Source organism: Callorhinus ursinus, unplaced genomic scaffold, assembly GCF_003265705.2.
Source record: "Callorhinus ursinus isolate GAN/ISIS: 27379988/994484 unplaced genomic scaffold, GSC_fseal_2.0 scaffold32, whole genome shotgun sequence".
Classification (NCBI taxonomy): Eukaryota; Metazoa; Chordata; class Mammalia; order Carnivora; family Otariidae; genus Callorhinus; species Callorhinus ursinus.
Window position 1 is genome coordinate 15,943,522 of NW_027397094.1, and position 19,104 is coordinate 15,962,625.

The 19,104-nt window shown below is 40.1% G+C and overlaps 1 protein-coding gene across 4 annotated transcripts in view; it reads right to left on the reverse strand.

The window, feature by feature from the left end:
- The window catches only part of DISC1 (DISC1 scaffold protein), a 393,175-nt gene that overhangs the window by 214,787 nt on the left and 159,284 nt on the right, over positions 1 to 19,104 (reverse strand). For 3 of the 4 annotated variants that reach the window (XR_012374326.1, XM_073879054.1, XM_073879052.1), the window contains one exon: positions 12,438 to 12,626. Coding sequence is in view for 3 of the 4 variants with exons in the window: in XM_073879054.1 (XP_073735155.1) it covers positions 12,438 to 12,626 (189 nt within the window). In the remaining variant the exon portion in view is untranslated. Of the gene's footprint in view, positions 1 to 12,429; positions 12,627 to 19,104 lie in introns of those variants that run through there. The other variant, XM_073879055.1, reaches the window with a different exon arrangement.

A 19,104-nucleotide genomic window follows, 5' to 3' on the forward strand; every position in this document is an offset into this window, starting at 1 on the left:
TAGTCTTCAGGCTTCTTCATAGATGCTATTAAATAGTCCATTCAACATGGCAAAGCGAAATGAATAATCATGGAACATTAAGGGAGGGATAATGATCACCTTTGCCGTATCAGGCTAAGCCCAAGGCAGGGGGAGAACAAAATGGCGCAAGGACGACACAGAATGTACATACAGGAGAGTCCAGGGGTTCTGTGGCAAGAGAAATCCAGACACAGATGTCACAGGAAGCCGCTTCTGGAGAGATGGTGGGCAGGTTTCATATACTCTCTCCAGAGCACGCAGAGATCGTGGGAAGTTCAGAGGGTCAGAGGGAGCCATCAGAGTGAAGCTTAGAAGGAATGTAGGGAGTGGGCACATGGGTGGATAAGGGGAAGGGATATTTCAGAGGTGGAGGGAAGAAACCAGAAAATCATGGGGAAGCAGCAGAAAGCCATGGGAAGACGTGGTCTGGGAGATGGGAGAATCTAATGGCCAACAGCTGCAATAAGCAAGAAGGTGCTTTCATGAAGCCCAGATCCTAATAATTTATTATGATTACACATCATCCTCGGAAAAGGAACTTTCACTTACTGCCCCACACTGCTTATTGTCTGAGAAGGGGAGGGAGTCCTAGCAAACCCAATAGCTCTCTATAAAAAGCTGGTGAAAATGTAAAAGGTCAGCCCATCTGGCATTTTTCCAGGACAGGGAGTTCCTTTTTCCACTATGTCCTTTAGCTCTCGCCCTCAAACTGAGCTTCAGTGGCCACACACACACCACAGACACTCTTCCTTCAGTCTGCGAATTAACAGCATGCTTTGGAGGGGGAAATTCCTGCATGTAGAAGCTATTTTTCTAATGGATCTATTTTAGAAAACAGAAAATTTTTTAAAAAGGCAGGGGGTGCCTGGGTGGTGCACTCATTTAAGCATCGGACCGTTGGTTTCCGTTCAGGCTGTGGTCTCAGGGTCGTGAGATTGAGCCCTGTGTCAGGCTCCGCGCTCAGCCAGAGTCTGCTTGGGAGTCTCTCTCTGCCCCTCCCCCCGCTTCTGTGCCTCTCTCTCTCTCAAATATATAAATAACTCTTTAAAAAAAAAGTCAAAGATGGTGACACTAGCTGCATCATGCAGAGAGAGGAAGGAGCTGGGTAGGAAGCCGTACACCTCTCTCAGTTTGTGTATTTTAATGGATGCAAACCTGAAAAAAAATGTCTTCCCCAGATTTATTGTAAAAAGTGAAGCCAATTCATTATGGTCCCAGTTGGAGCAGCCCCCTAGATGTCGCATGTGTTCGAAAGCCCAGGCCCAATGAATATTAATGCACAGAGTGGAGACAGACCACCTTTCCTGGGGAAGACCTGTCTCTGTTGCTGTTTGTTACATGATTTGCACCCTGATGCCTTAAGAAGTTTCAGAATTTATCCTAAACTGTCATCCCAACACGGTATCACTGTTTACAAAAATTTCTTTTCTTGCTCTGTTACTAATTATGATAAGGGGTTAATTTCACACGTGTGCGTACACACAAAGGAAAAAATTATAATAACCATATTATATAAAGATGAGGAAATCATCACATTCCCTTCCCCTCCCCTCAAGAATGGACAAAGTGCACGGACAAGAAACCATGAAAAAAAATTATAAAGGCACAAAAAGAAGCGCGTTCAGCCTTGTGATTGGTCAAATATATGCAGAAATAAGGCATGAACTATAAGTACTATCTAATTATTGTTATTGTACTAATAATCTTTTAAGAAATAACACCCAGTATGGGAAAGGATGGGTTGCTAGCACCAATTAAACTGGTATAATTCTTCTGAAAATCAGTTTGCACATGTACTATGCCATAAAGCTGATCATACTCTCTGGTCCAGTAATCCTGATCTGGCACTTTATCTTTAGAAAGGAATTCAAAAAATGATCGTGAAACGCATCAAAATAAGGACTAAGCACAGCATGGCATATTGAGTCTCAGAATGTTACAAAGACCATAAATAATAAATTGGAATGCTATGTCACAACAGGGAAATATAAGTGTGTTGAGGAGCATGGCTCTGGAGCCAGAAGTTCCGAGTCCCATTCTAGCTCTTCACTTCCCATCTACAACTCCCCGAGCTCACTGTTCCTCAGTGTCAGCATCTCTAGAATGGGGGTGACAAACTTATCACAACATACAGTTGCGAGGCTTGAGTGATGTGATGCTTTCATTATTGCCAAATAAGGCGAACGGCAGAGAGAGAATACACAGTGTGTAAAAGGTGTGCACGTGCTTCAGACATTGGGGCAACACTAAAAATGAAACCAGGAGCTCTGCTACGGACGTTGTATAATGGACTTTTTTTCTTTGGCTTTGAAAATGTGTCTTATTTTTATGCCGTTTTGTGGAATAAATTTTTTTTTTTTTTAATTTTAAACCACTAGAGTAACCCCAGGAATCTTGTAAGCGTCACCTTCGGAGGATTCTTATACAATCCATAGGGGAAATTACTTTGCCTCCAAAGGTTGATGCATTGCTAGGATTCCAGACCGCTAGGGAATTTCAGTGTTTGGTGACCTTCTCAGGGCAGACGTGGAGTCTGGTATTCAGCCCCTACTGTTCCTCAGTCTCTAGGGGGGGAAAATGGCGTTTGGTGAAAGGCAAACAGACATTTGCAAAAGTCTAATTTTCTGTTTTGCCAATACAATTGGGACATACAGACCAGGGTCAAATGCTAGGTCACATACAGAGACAAAAGGAAGCTGAAATACCACAGTTACCTTGTCTGAGCAAGCCCAGGTTTCCTTTCATTAAGTACACCCAAAATCATAGTATATTTGCATTAGGTTCTTTCCTAGGGAAGGGTAATATAACATTTGGGGATACATGAAGTATAAAGCAGCCATAGTAGCATATACAAAAAGGGAGATGTTCAAAATAGGCTAAAATAACCAAAAGTTAAACATCGCTTTGGTAAATAAAAGGAGAATTTAAAAGTTTGGTTATAATTAAATCTCAAAGCAAAGTATGCAACCAGTTGTTAATGAGTCATGAAGACCTTGGAAAGTATAATGTCAAGACAAAAATACAATTACATTATATAACTGTGGGAGCATGCAAAATACAAGCATATCTGGTTTATAAATTTTTGATGTTGTCAAGTCAGTAGGTCTTTAAGCAACTCTTGATGGTTTCTGCCATGCTATAAATATTAAACTTCAATGCATTAGCTTAGGACTGCCCACCCCTATGGTGATCCAACCCTCCCTCCCCAACTGTATAAAAACCTGAGGGAAAACAGATGAGACAGGATGGCTATTCCCAAATACGAGTGTGGTGGGCCCAGGGCAGCAAAAAGTGGAGCAACAAAGCAATCAGGGCAGGAAAACATTGATCAGCATACCCTCTTCTCCTTTACAAGAGCTGAAAAATCAAATTAACAACAAATAACGGTCTCTCAAAAAAAAAAAAAAAGTGCTGTCTCTCTTGGGTTCCTAAACATATGGCAGCTTCAAAGAAGAGGAAGTAGCCGAGGAAAATGGCAGGAGGTCATGACTCATGGCAATGTCAAAGAGGAAAACAAGATATTTCATACAAATGTAATCACTGGGGCGCCTGGGTGGCTCAGTCGTTCAGCGTCTGCCTTCAGCTCAGGTCATGATCCCAGGGTCCTGGGATCGAGCCCCGCAATGGGCTCCCTGCTCAGTGGGGAGTCCGCTTCTCCCTCTCCCACTCCCCCTGCTTGTGTTCCCTCTCTCGCTGTGTCTCTCTCTGTCAAATAAATAAAATCTTTAAAAAAAAATGTAATCACTGGGAAAAATTGTGACAGCAGAAAACATGTCACAGCACCAATAAAACTGAATTCAGTAAAACCTCACAGAATTGGACTCAATTTAAGAAAACAATCAGTCCTAATTCCTCAAAGCCCTGAATTACAGAATATGTTAAATGTTTTATTTAAAAATGCAAAAACTCACTCAAAGAAGCTCAGAAAGAAGACCATCACACTTTGCAAATTGGATTCCTTATGACCAATAGGATAGCACAGCAGTAAGTTCATAGGCAAACAGGGCTTGTGGTAGTCCTCCACCAGAAACTCTGGATAGTATGTCAACCCACTTATGAATGCCTGTACTTGCAGGAATACAGAGGAAAACACTGACATTTAAGCATTTTAGAACAGGAAACAGAACTATCAACAGTTCTTTGAAAACATATCAAAAAGTGGTTTGAAGTTAACAAATATGTATCCAATTACATTGTTACAGTTGAACTTCTTTTCCTACTGGCTGCAGAATGCTAGGCCCCTCTTAGTCACCCTTGCACAACAAAAGATTTCGGTTTTAATACAAAATATGTTGTTATCATAACGATTATAAGCTATAGGATCTCCCATCGAGTGAAATGATCCATCTGGCATCAGGAAGTTGCAGATAGCACATCATCGTTTCAGGTATGAAATACAGAGAGCATACTTACAAATTTCGCAAGTGAAAAAAAAAACTATCTTTTCAGGGTATGCAACATCCTCTAGAGGAGATTTTTAGGGGACTCTGTTTTCATAGTCATGACTATGAGTGCAGCATTTAGGTAGGGTGGTGAGGGTTAGGGTTAGGGTTAGGGTTAGGGTTAGTTTCTCTACTCAACGGATGAGTAGAGAAACTCATGTTATGAATCAAGTTCATGAAGAACATAAAAGTGTGGACAAAAAAGAATTCAAATCCTGGCTCCTACCTCTCATGTCCATGTGCCCCTGGACAAAGCTCTGACCCTCTCTAAGCCTCAGCATCTTCATCTATAAAACAGAGACCATGCTGGAGCCAGCCACACACTGTCCAGAGGATTAGGCAGCTAAATAGGCGTCGAGACTTGGCTCAGTGCCTGGCGCAGAGTAAGGGCTTATGAACAAAAAGAAAAGTAATCCACATTTATAACTGAAGAGAATGTGACAACATACAGGGGATCACTCCTCCCTTTGCAAGAACATAGTAAATCCATAATAGCTACAGTTAATCTGTGCACACAGCAAGGGGTCCAATAAGCACACGCTAAATATATATAATGAATATATACAATGAAGAGCAAAGGAGGAAGAAATCTTAAGAGAACGCATTTTTAAACTTATAAGGATCTGTATAAAAGGTCATATGAATACCTCTATGAATACTTTAGAATTGAGTTCTACTAATTTTAAGTTCTAATAATCATAATAAGAACGATATGTTTTCGAGTCACAACATAATGCTGAAGTTGTTCAGTTAACTGAGGGTGGCACCACTCCCACAAAGGGACATTTAAAAATGGGGGCGGGAGGAAGAGTCACCCAAAAGACAATGATCCAGATGTGAAGCACTCTGCAGGACATGGTATGGTCTTATGCAACGGATTACCCTTCAACCAAACCACAGCCAACAGACTCTCCTCTAGGAATCATGGCATTCTGCCTAACCACCGTTCCTGGCTCAATCTTCAGGAGGGAGCGTATGAGCATGAGTCTGTGTGTGTGTGCACGTGCAAACCAATGTCATCAAAAGCCTAGAATCCAGAGGAAATCGAGAAAGACTAGGAAAGACACTGTTGCCAAGAATGATCCACCAGACCCTTCAGAGTCACGTGCACCCACCCTATTACCTAGAATCATGTTCCTGCTCCAAACAAATTAGCATATCAAAAAACTGTATATTGTAATTGGGTATGAAATACAATTAAAATCATCATTGCATTCCACCTAGGGGATATATGACTGAAGTACTGGGAAGGGAATATAGAAAGCAAATCAGGAGACAGGTGGAAAAGAAAGTAACAAGTAAGGATTTCTAAAAAAATCACACAGAAATAGGAGATCGGAAATGGTAGAGAGCAAGGAAAAGAACAAAGTATGGATCCAACTGTGGGAATGTGAGACCAGAGGGACTAGTAAATGGGGGCTTTGGTGGCCTCAGGGACTGAGGGTCTGATTCACTCTGGACCATGAAAGCCTAACACAGAGCCTGGCATACTGTAAGTGCTCAATAAATGCTCAGAGAAATGATGCATGGAAAGATGAAAATACTGTGTTATACGTGAAGTGACTGAGAAGCAGGTAAGATACAGTGCCTTGCAAAAGATCAGTCATTCATCAAGCCTCACGCCGTGACGACACTCTATGCCAGGTGTTTCACCGATGATGAGCAAGCAACAGAAGGGAAATGAAACTAAGGCCTCCTACATCTGAACACAGGCTTTTTACACTGTTGTAGGGAGGCCTCCCAAAGGAATTATCACAATTTTTTGATAAAAGAGGGGGGCAGTTCATTGCAAATGTCAAGCACAGAAATTCACAGGCAAAATCAGAGATGCAAGGATATAACTAGAAAAGGAAAAAAATATGGAGAGAAATTTAAAAGGCAAGTATATATTTAACTGATAAAATAATGATTTTATTAATAAGATTAATCAATGATAAATAGAGATGTAAAAGTTCAGCCCATGAAAAACCTGAGAAAGGAAAGATTATGACATTTTTTAAAAGAAGTTTTTCTCTCAAAGTTCATATTATCTCTGTTCTTAAATCTAAACAAAGATTTCTGCTTTAGAAAGGCAAATGCAAATAGGATATTGCCCATATAACAATCTAAGTTCTGCCACATACAGAACCTGCAGCACACCTCTGGTTCCAAGACAAACTGCTTGGTCCTCGGTCATCAAGAGCTCAATTGCTGTTCTGGCCCCAAGAGAGCAAAGTTGTCTACCACGCAGACCTTCCTCAAAGTTCAGAGGGAAAAAAGTGACATTTGGTGAATACTTCTATAGAATATGATCTCTGGCTACTCTTCTACATTTCTAGTCTCATATTTGAATCATGTCAGATCACTGGAAGTTTCCATACTTAAACGTAATTAGCCTGAGCCTTTACTAATTCATTTCCATGGTATTATCATTTCACATGTTTCTTAAAAATTTGGGAGATTTTAGAATGACTCTTTTCTAAATCCTTTTTGCCAAAACACTGGATCAAAATTTTTGTGGAAAAATACGACCACACCCACACATCTAAGATACGTATACATTTCAGTCTATCCATGAACTCCTGCTTTGAAGGCATCCCCCTTTCCAGGAGGGATTGGTAACAGCCACATGGAGAGTGTTTTTGCATTTGTTATGAATCTGTTCATGAGGACTTTCAGTATGCTCTCAAAAAAAAAAAAAAAATGCCTTTAAGCAGAGCCTAGGTAGCTCAGTCCGTTAAGCATCTGACTCTTGATTTTGGCTCAGGTCATGATTTCAGGGTTGTGAGATCGAGCCCCGTGTCAGGGGCTTGAGATTCTGAGATTCTCTATCTGTCCCTCCCCCTCTGACCGTCCCCTCCCCCACTTGCACACGCACTCTCTCTCAAAAAAAAAAAAAAGGCCTTTAAGAATTTAATACCACTCCACATTCCTGAAAACTTTGTGCTTTTAGCTGCTTTTGAGGAAGATGGATGACACTTCAGTTGTCTTTTTTGCTCTGGTTCCTAGGAAGCTCATTATCACATCATATTCTCAAACAGAATAATTAACACTTGTCATTGGCTTTTCTTCCATCTCAACTTTCAAATTTTATTTTTTTTGTTAATTGTGTTGTTTACATCTCCATTATATGTTTTCTCCATTTCCTCCCCATATACGGACTCACAGACACACAGACACACACACACACACACACACACACACACACGGCATGCAAATTCTATTCTTCTGTTCTAATTTTTCTTCAAAATTTCTTCTAAATACATCCAATAAATGTGGAAAGGGAGTTACCGCCCATATATGCAGAACTTGTAAAGCGCAGGATCTCTAAACTGAAGATCTTTTCTTAACAGGTGTGAGGTGACTTCTAAAAGAAGCTTCACCTGTGGACTTTCAGAATTCAAGGAACACATATCTCCCTAGAGAATGTCATACTTCCATCAGCTATTTCAAGCTCAAAAGTTACGCGGTAGTCCAAAAGTCAGGGCAGGATGATGTCAGCGTGGACCTATGGTCTTTCTAATCTAAATCAGAAGTAGGTCCTCCCTTATGCACAGAAGATGCATCCAAGACCCTCATGGATGCCTGAAACCGCAGAGTACTGGACCCTCTGTATACTACATTTTTTATTATACGTGTATACCTATGATGAAGTTTAACTTACAAATTAGGCACAGTAAGGGATGACCAACAATCACCAATAATAAAATAGAATAATTACACTGTAATAAAGCTTTTGTGAATGTGGTCTCGCTCTTTCTTTCAAAATAGCTTGTGTTGTACTCACCCTTCTTGTGATGATGTGAGGTGATGAAATGCCTACGTAATGGGATGACGTGAGGCAAGTGACATCGGTGCTGTGACACAGCGTTAGGCTACCAGTGACCTTTAGATGATTCATCAGGGGGATCATCTTCCTGACGAGGGTCGATTGCAGGTAACCGAGACCATAGAAAGCAAGACTGTGGATAAGGGGGAGGTACTGAACTAGCCCCAAACCATAACTGAAAAAATTGACTTCTCTCCAACTTTATTACACTAAAAAAACTGCTCCTCATCTGTCCTCCACTTGTTCTTACTCATTGAAAGGCAAATGAGTTAAAGCTGAACACAGCCAGCCATCACTCCCAGGAAAAACGAAATCCCGCCATTTGATAGCTGCACAGAGAATCCCTTTACGTACTTTACGGAACCTCTATACGAATTCCTGACAGCTCAGTGGGCCACAGACCCTGCCAGATTTTTGAGCTACATCTGCAGTATCTTTTCTATTCAGGCAGCTGGTATAAAGTGGGGAAATTCATTAACATGCTAATGATGTCCTATTTAAAATTCTAGCCCTGATTATTCTGTGATTAAATCTCTCCCCTTGACGTCTGCTTCCTTTATATCTGAGTTATAGTGCGAAATCAACAATATTAATAAAGTACAATACAGATTATCAATTTATACACAAGGGATGGAAAAATTTATATAAATCTCAAGGTTGTCTTTTTGCTGAAAAGCAGATATAGCAAACTAAAAAAGTTACTTTTTTTTTTTAATCTCAGCCTCCCTTAAAAAAAAAATGAAATCCACAATAATTAAAGGTTTATAGTTAATCTCCACAAGTAATCAGGGGTTGAAAGCATTTCATTCATTTCACTGTACTTAAAGTTGCTCAGAATTCAAACGTGTTCTCCTTAAGTCTTAAGAAGAGCTGATACAGGTTAAAACACACCCCCTTCTTGTCTCTTCACACACTGTGTATCACTGTGACAAAGTCAATGGATTCAGTGATGATTTCTGTCTCCCTCTGCCCTTGATTATTCTGGCACATTTCAGGACTTTTTCATCATATTGTTCTGTCTGCTCACACCCCAATATGAATATCCCACTCAGACAACTCAAGCATCTTCCACGAAAGACAATCAAACCTACCTCTGTTCTCACTAAATTAGAAAATGAATTTGAAGAATTAAAAAAGAAGAAGAAGAAGATCCAAGGTCTGGGTCTGTAATTCAAAGTAGAGGAGTAAAGGAATAATATGGAAATAAAGGAATGTCTCATTTTAACATCTGGCCCCATTAAATGAACAAATACTTATGGTATATTTACTATTTTCAAAGACACCATGCTGGATACTGTGACAAAACAAAGGAAACATAAGGACAGTGCTTTTCTTTGATTTCAATCGAGCCAGCCACAGAAAATGTAATAATATTGTAAATGATCAGCAAAACACTTCCCATCGATAAGAGTTTTCTGTGTGAGAGAGACTGCTAATTGCTCCCCCAAACTGCAAATCTCTCCTTCTGCTATAGAACCAGAACCCCTGGCTGGACTTGGACATACATGTGGCTGGGTCAGCCATCTTGGACCAAATGTTACCTGTCCAGGGGTACAGATGAACTAAATAGAAGAGCCTGGGTCCCTGACCATCAGAGAGTTACTTATCCATGGTTGCCACGTTCTGCAACAACCATGCTAGAAACCAAAATCTGGTTTATTAAAGAATTCTACATATTGCTTATTTCTTAAATAGTCTTATTTTAAAACATTTTATCTAAGGATAACAAGAATCAGCTCATAAGACATACAAAGGAATAGTATGCATACGTGTGTATTTGCTCTACATTTAAAGCTCTACATTTAGAGCTCCCTCTAAATCTTTAATTCTCAAAAGCCAACAAATGACAAACTATGGACTTTGGCCTAGTTTTATTGCATTTCAATAAATAAAAAGCTTCAATCTACTAAGGAATTCGTTATTTATTTATTTATTTGTTTGTTTATTTATTTATCTCCCATTACTCTCATCAACCCAAGATTATTAATTTGGTTGACCTAATGCCAAGTCACCTCAAATTGGTTAAGAGTTACCTTCAGCCTAAAGCAGGGGGAAAAGGGTAGCTGATCCAGCAAAATCTAAGTCTAAAACATAAAGAACTCTTTCACTATCTGCAGCTTAGAATCATTGATGGTAACAATCTCTCATTCCATTTGTTTATGTTTTTTTATTCATCATTTTGAAGATACTCAGTAAAGTGACAAGGATGAGATTCAAAAAATATGGATGAGATTCAAAAAGTACTACATGGCTCATTTTTTCTTTTTAAGAGATATATATGGCTTTCAAGAGCTCAACTGTTCAAATGAAAATAGTGCTTGACTAAATTTGTCCGAATTTGTTCACATCTTCTTTATTCTCGGGTACAATAGATTCCCCCATATTGTGGCAAAATTATGGAGTGACAACATGAGAAATTTCATAGTTTTTATTGTTTAGACATTTAAAAAGTCTATAGCTAAAATTCATTTAAAATATCCAATGATCATTCCTATCATGACTTCATGAAGCACAGCATCACATCTTAGGAAAAAGTGTTGTTAATCCCTCAGTACCCTAGTTATATAGTCAGACTCAAAGGTACAGTCTCTACATATCTGGCAGAAAAGAAGGCTTGGCCTACAGAAGTGGAGAAAGAAAGATAAGAAGCTCTCAGTTGTTTAGCCAGGTTAGGCCTGCCCAGTGGGAAGAAGACACCATAACAACTGAGTATCCTATCTGTGATTCAAATAACTGAAACCTATTTCTACAACTGAGTAAGCCTTTCAAACACAATTTATTCACAGTGAAAAGATACACCTAATTTCTGCTAACTAATTTCATACTTCCTTACCTGGTTTTAAATACTAATCTTCATTTACTTCAATCTGTGGAGTATTTTCATTTTTTTTTTAAAGATTTTATTTATTTATTTGAGAGAGAGAGAATGAGAGATAGAGAGCAAGAGAGGGAAGTGGGTCAGAGGGAGAAGCAGGCTCCCTGCTGAGCAGGGAGCCCGATGCGGGACTCGATCCCGGGACTCCAGGATCATGACCTGAGCCGAAGGCAGTCGCTTAACCAACTGAGCCACCCAGGCGCCCTGTGGAGTATTTTCAAATAGCCGTATTTCAAATGTGGCTACCTAACATTCCCATTTTTTCCTTATTTCTTTCTAAGTAAGAATGCTTTGTAAATATAGTTACTTATTAGTAGACAGGTCTTTCATTTTCCTAGTAAACATTCATTTAGGGACCATGATATACTATATACGACCTCTAGCCTCCAGCAGCTTCTACTTCCTAGAAGAAATGCAAGAGTGCACATGCACACACACCTCAAAATCTTTGTAAGTTACCTCATTTAATCTGTACCGCTTAATCAGCCTATGAGCTGGATATTCTTCTTCTCATTTTACCAGTAAAAAAACAGGTTCTAGCATCTAACATATTTTAAATCTGCATTTATTTCTCATGATTTCATTCTTCTGATTAGAAACTGAAACACTGTAAATTCTTTACATTTTTTTGAAAGAAATAAGTTTTTACTCTATCAATTCAGACTGAACAAGCATCTTCTAAGACTGTCCTCCAGGGAGCAAACCTCAAGGTGACCTTAGTTACTCTTAACGACTGGAAAAGGAAAAGAACACAAGAGTACAGTAACTGCTCCGACAGGCAGAGACTTCAGTTAAGACAGCACTGGCCTCTTCTACACCATTCCTCCGGAGAAAGAAGCTCTCAGGAAAAACTCACACACCGAAGAGCCACTTCATGGTCTTTATTCAGTTTTCTGAGTCAGCAGGCTCTTGTCTGTGATTGTGCAAGCCAGAAGACTGAGCCAAGGAACAAAAGGAACATAATTGTCAAACAGAGAAAATTCTCAAGACCTGTGCCAAGGGAGAGATTGCTCTAAATAATCACAAGGCCATTAGCAAATCCAGGGCAGAGGAGGGGGAGAAAAGACAGAAAAAGGAAAGATGTCACATGTGAATAGCAAAATAAAAGCTGACAAGTAATTCTACCCCATTTGCCAAGGCTCCTGCCAAAAAAAATCCTCCAGGAAAAGTGTCATGTGCTCCAGGATGCCTTTCACATCGATGCTCACATGAGACACAGAACATCCTGCCTGGCCACCTAGTACAATCAACAGCATGAATAGTTCGCCAACCAACAGTTGTGACTACTTACCGTAGGCAGCTTCCCCCTGGTCCAGCTCCCTTCTCAGTCGGCTGTAATCTTCCTTAACACTGCCCAGCTTTTGGACATTCCTGGAACTCAGCACCCGAAGCTTGTCCAGGAGTCCCTCCAGCCCTTCCCTTTCTGCTGTTAATGATCTAATCTCCTCTGTGAGCTCCTTGGCTGTAGAGAAATGGCTTCCTGCAAGAGAGAAGGAGGGAAAACAAGTTTGACAGCATCCCCACACATGGAAGATTTAGCAACAGCTAATGTGCACCAACAGTATGGAGAAAGAGGGCTGAGCTCTGCAACTGCATCCAATTGCATGAATAGCCTTCCATGGAGGAATATGGAAAAACACTGACTGTCTCCTTCAACTGGGAAAACCACCAGTCTCTTTATCACTTTATTTTTGTTAGGTCTGTTTTAAAGCTTCCATTAGCTAATTTGTGTCCTTGTGAAACACAATGAAACAAAGAAGTCCCAGTGAAACCCAGGGAAACCACATGGTATGTGGTATGACTCCATTCAAATATCCAAATGTCAAACAGTTGAAATATTATAGTAGAGTGGAAAGGGACTAGCCATTGGAGTCAGACTGGACCTAAATTCAAATCCTAGTCCTCCTGTTACTCAACCTGCATGACCTTGAGCAAAGAAATTAACATACGTAATTTCAGGGCAAACTTCTCATAAAATATGATTGTACTAACACCTGCATCAGGTGGCTTCAAGAGTAAACGTGAAATTCTGTAAAGCACTAAGCAAAATATATCATGCATTGAATCTAGCAAGGTTGCAATTATATTTCTAAATATCAACAGCAAGTAAGTAGAAGATGATTTTTTTTAAATACCATTTACAAGATATTTTAAAGCTCAAAATACTTAGGGATAAATTTAAAGAAACATGTGCAAGACCTCCACACAGAAAACCATTTTAAAAACTTCTGAGAGAAATTTAAAAAGACTTAAGCAATCAGAAAGACAGAATACTATATATATATATACCTATATTGGAAAATCGAATATTTTTAACATTTCTATCTTCCTCAAATTCATCTATTCATTCAATACAATTCCAATCAATATCTCATGATGGTCTTTTGTAGAAACTGACAAGCTTATTCTAAAATATAAAATAAAATGCACAAGGTCTAGATCAGCCAAAAAAAAAAAAAATCCTTGTAAGGTAGAATGAAGAGAATATATATTACTTGATTTCAAATTAATGCTGAAGCTACAGATCAAGACAGTATGGCACTGGCATATAGATATATAGATAAAACAGATCAGTGGAATAGAATAGACAGTCCAGGAGTAGACCACACTCACACAGTCAATTGATTTTCAACCAAAGTGCCAAAGTAAGTCAATAAGGAAAAGAGAGTACAACTGACCCTTGAGCACCACAGGTTTGAACTGTGCGTGTCCATGTGTATGTGGATTTTTTTTAATAAATACAGTACAGTATTGTGAATATATTTTCTCTTCCTTATGATTTTCTTAATAACATTTTCTTTTCCTTCCTTTACTTTGTTGTAAGACTACAGTAGGTAACACACATAACATACAAAATATGTGTTAATCAACTATTTATGTTATTAGTAAGGCTTCTGGTCAACAGTAGGCTACTAGCAGTTCCATTTTGGGGAAGTCAAAAGTTAAACTCAGATTTTTGACTGTGTGGGGGGATGGCACCCTTAACTCCCACATTGTTCATGGGTCAACTATATTTTCAACACATGGTAATTGAACAACTAGCTACTGAAATGGGGAAACATTAGCTTTCATCCATACTTCAAACCATACACAAAATTTAATTAGAGATGGATCACAGACCTACATGTAGCAGCAAAAACTATAAAGCTGATAGAATAAAGTATAGAATACTTTTCTAACTTTGGAATAAGCAAAACTTTGATTAGGACCCAAAAAACACTAACTACAAAAAAAAGAGAGAGAGATAAATGGACTTCATCACAATTAAAAACCTCTACTCATCAAAAATACCACTAAGAAAATGAAAAGGCATGCCACAGACTGGGAGAAAATATTCATAATATGTATTATCTGACAAAGGAGTCGAATCCTACACCCAATAATTAAAACACCAATGACCCCACTGAAAAATGGGCAACTGATTTAACAGGCATTTTACAGTGTAAGATATGCAAATGGTTGGTGACCATATGAAACCGTGTCGGTGGTTATTAGTTACCAGAAAAATACAAATTAAAGTCATAGAGACTCCACTACAAAACCATTCAGATGGCTCAAATGAACCAGACCAAAGCTGTCTAGCTGGCAAGGATGCGGAGCTGTGGAGCTCTTGTACGTAATGGGAGTGTCAATGGCACAACCACCTGAGAAGACTTCTGTCTGTTTCTCATAAAGTTAAATACACACCTGTGTGTGGACCCAAAAATCTACCTCCAGGTATTTACCCAGGAGAAATGAAAACATGTAATCCAAAAATAGTTGTACTCGAATGTTCATAGTGGTAGCCCAAATAAAACAACCTAAATGTCCACCAAAGGGAGAAAAGCAGAAACAGGGTCCCATCTACACAATGGAAGAATATTCAGCCATAGAAAGGCACCAGCTCTTCATATACACAATGACATGGGGGAATCTCAAAAAAAACAAACAAAAAAACATGAATCCATTGATACTAAGTTCTGGCACAGGCAAAACGGATCCATGGTGAAATATATCAGAATGGAGGCTGTCTGGGGAAGGGGGGTGATGACTGGGAAAGGGCACAAGGGTGATGTTTCTGGAGGAATGAAAATATCTTGATAGAGTTGCAGACAGTAGGTATCAAAATTCATACAACTGGGCACTAAAGACCTGTGCATTTCACTGAATATAAACCATACCTCAATAAAAAAAGGAAAAAATATATTAGGGAAAATTTTAATATGAAAATTACATCATAAATTAATAAGCATATCACATTAGTGAGTGCTCCATAAATAATAGTTATTGGGGTGTTTTGGGTTTTTTAATATTTTATTTATTTCTTTGAGAGAGAGAGCATGAGTGGGGTAAGGGGCATAGGGAGAAGCAGACTCCCTGCTGAGCAGGGAGCCTGATGGGACTCGATCCCAGGACTCTGGGATCATGACCGGAGCCGAATGCAGACATTTAACCAACTGAGCCACCCAGGAACCCAATAATAGTTATTGTTATCAGGGGGCTCCATGATGTTTCCACAATAACAGTTATGTACATTTTCTCCTCTACCTTACCACAACCCTAAGAGGGAAGTTATGCCCTATGTTATCTATTCTGAGATGCACCCTTTTTCCCCCCATGTTAACATCTCTGAGATTGCCATCAGCCAGGAGGTAGTCAGGATGAAGCTGTTACTACATGATTGTCATTCTCAGTGGCCTGGTGGACCATCTGCAAGGCCCTGGCATTTCAAAGTAAAAACCATTTCAGGATCATTGGAGACCTGGCTATTGTCTGAAAACCATCTATCGTAATGGATTTATAACATCAGGAAAGCACCATCATTTAAAACTTGAAGAACCATGTTGCAGCTTGGCAGAAGACCCTACGGAAAACAGCAGTTCAGTCTTGGAGGGAAAAAAAAAGTTGCATCACCAACAGTTTCACTGATGCAGAGGGTGATAATGGGTGAAAAACGTGAGCTCCGACTACTTTGAGGCACAATGTGTTTCAGAACACTCAGACTCCGAATATGAAGATGTTTTAGGAAAACCTCGAGTGATTAAGTTTCCTTTCAAAAAGGATTTTTCAAAAGCCCAAATACATCAAAGAGGACTATTTCAATAACTATAAAATAAAAACTCTAAGCCACAGAAAGCATTATATCATTGTTTAATTGACAGCGATTTTTCTTTCTTCGTAGTGTATAAAATAATGTGCATTTTATGTTCACTGAAATACATGTTATCTCTGCTTTATAGTGGCGAAAACTGAAACCTAGAGAAAAAACTGTCTTGCTGAGGTTACATAGCAATAAAATGGAAGGCAGGTTTCCAACTCAAACCTTCTTAGGTTCTAAACTATGCTATTTACTGCTTTATTATTATTATTTAAAAGGCAGATTTCAACCCGATATAAATGGGAGAAACAGGACAAAATGCTTTCCCACTTTAAGGGCATTCTGACACCCAGCACTTATCATTTCTGTCACTGACATCCATAGTTTCCAACTCCATGACTGGATAAATATCTTTTGAGACCCTATTTATTGTCTATCACTTAAGTGGGCAAATACAGGCGAGAACAGAGCACCACCCTGCTCTCCAGGAAGTCACCATTAAATAAAGAGGAGAAGATGTATTCTAAGAAATGGGCAAAGATGCTCTAGGAGAGCTCAGAGAAGAAAGATTGTTCTAGAAGGGGAGGCAGAAGCAGGTTTCACGAGGAAAGAATATAAGGTTTCCAAAACAAGAAACAGAAACCTGGTTAGAGAACAAAGACCTTGTCTTCCATGGGTGGCAGGAGGTGTGTGGCCAAGGTGGAGACTAGGCCCACAAAGAAGGTGGATCCAAACAGCAGAGCGACCAAGATGCCAAGCTGATGGGCTTGACCCATTTAGGAAAAACAAAGTCCAGATAAGGAGAGCAGCCTGGACTTCCACAAGCTTTGAGCTATAAACAGCAACACAACTGAATTGTTTCCTGGATCCGTGGTTTCTTTCTCGAACAATGACCAAGTTAGGGCTGCTGTGGACAGAGCCCCCATGGAGGGCCACTAAGAACCTCAAGTTTGATGGGTACAGATTTCCCATTTGGGAAGATGAAAAAAGTTCTGGAGGTGGATGGTGGTGATGGTTGCATAGAAATGTGAATATACTTAATGCCACTGAGTTGTACACTTAAAAATGGTTAAAAGGGCAAATTTTATGTGAATGTAGATTTCATCATGATAAAAAGATGTCCTTTAAAACAAAACAAAACAAAAAAAGAACCTCAAGGGACGTGTCCCGTGCCCAAGGTGGTTTGGGGAAGACCAGCCCAGAGGTGTGACTGCCTCTAGACAGGCTAGCCACAGGCACAAGGTGGTGCCTTCAAATGTCCCTTCCCCGCCTGGGCTCAGGGAATGCCAACCTTTCTGCTGGACCATATATTCAAGCAAGAGAGGTGACCAAAAGTGAGGTAGGCGCCAACTGTGTCCCCAGGGACACCAGGCAAAATACACCACAGTGTGCAATCTCCTCCTACAAACAGTTCGGAAAGAATAAGACCTCTAAAAACAAATCAGAGGGGCACCTGGGTGGCTCAGTAGGATAAGCGGTGCCTTTGGCTCAGGTCATGATCCTGGAGTCCTGGGATCGAGCCCCAAGTCGGGCTCCCTGCTCAGTGGGGAGCCTACTTCTCCCTCTGGCCCTTCCCCCTCTTGTGCTCTCCTTCTCTCTCTCTCTCTCTCTCTCTCTCTCTCTCTCTCAAATAAATGAATAAAGTCTTTTTTTAAAAAATCAGAAAAGACTACATAGGCAGGGTGAGTGACTGCAGAGAAGTTTTGCTGGAATGACAGGAAACACATCTTCAGATACCCCTGCAACTCATGGCAAGCTCTAGAGGCCAGGGCCCTTAATAAAACATAAGAGAGATCATGAATTAAAACCTGGGTCCCTTCCTTGATCCTGAGGGAAAATGCATAGTGATGGACGTGTGCATTTTATATATGCAGAAAGAGGGCGAATTCCCAAAGAGACAGTTAATACCACAACCGAAGCCATGACAAAATGCTACACTGCCCCTGGTTAATATTTTATAAGCATTTCGGTCTCTGATCCAAGCCCATGAGGTAAATCCTGCTTGATTTAGCCCTCCCTGATTACTGAAACTGGCCAAGAGCTCTGTGATGAAAATACAGAAAAGTAAATGCTGATCCCTGAAGGAAGTCCCATCAGTGACCCCGTGACCCCAATCTCAGTGACTCTAATAGGCTCCTTCCTAAATGCCACAGGAGGATTTGTGCAGATGAATGTCCCGCCTTTGCCATCACCCCACATGTATGCCTGCCTGCTCTTCAGCAAGAGAACCATACTTGGGCCTTCACAGAGGCTTTTTAAAGCACCTGTCAAAGTATTTTATTCTACAAAGGCCACCATTAAAACCCTCCAGGTGAATGCCAAAGCCAAAACTGACTTTACCCACTCTGTTCCTTCTAATTTTATCCTTCATCCTGAACTTAAATATCTCCCTCCTCTACTTCACAATGTCTGGGGTTTCTTTTTTGAGGTCATTATTTGAGAGTCTGATTTTATAGATGACGGGGCTCTTGTCAGAGCAGTTGTCTCATTTGGGCCTTTCCAACAAGCCAGGATGGGGGTCTTATAATGACTGTCCTTGATTTCCAGTTGAAGAAACTAAGACCCAGAGAGTCACCTTCCCAAGGTGACAAAGTTTTAGAGTTCTAAGATCCCACATGAGGTTACTGAATTTGAACTGCGTTTTTCCAACCTCGTGTTAAGTGCTTATTCTGCCAAATACAGCTCAATAAGTGACTTGGTCAAAACATGGCCACAAATCACCCATAGAGGGAGGGAGCACAAAGCGGGTCGAGGAATGAATCCTGTACTCAGGTAGGCTGTGTCACCCGGTCAGTCTCCAGCCCTCACTATGACTTTCATCTAGGGGGACATGCCACACACACACACACACACACACACACACACACACACACACACACAC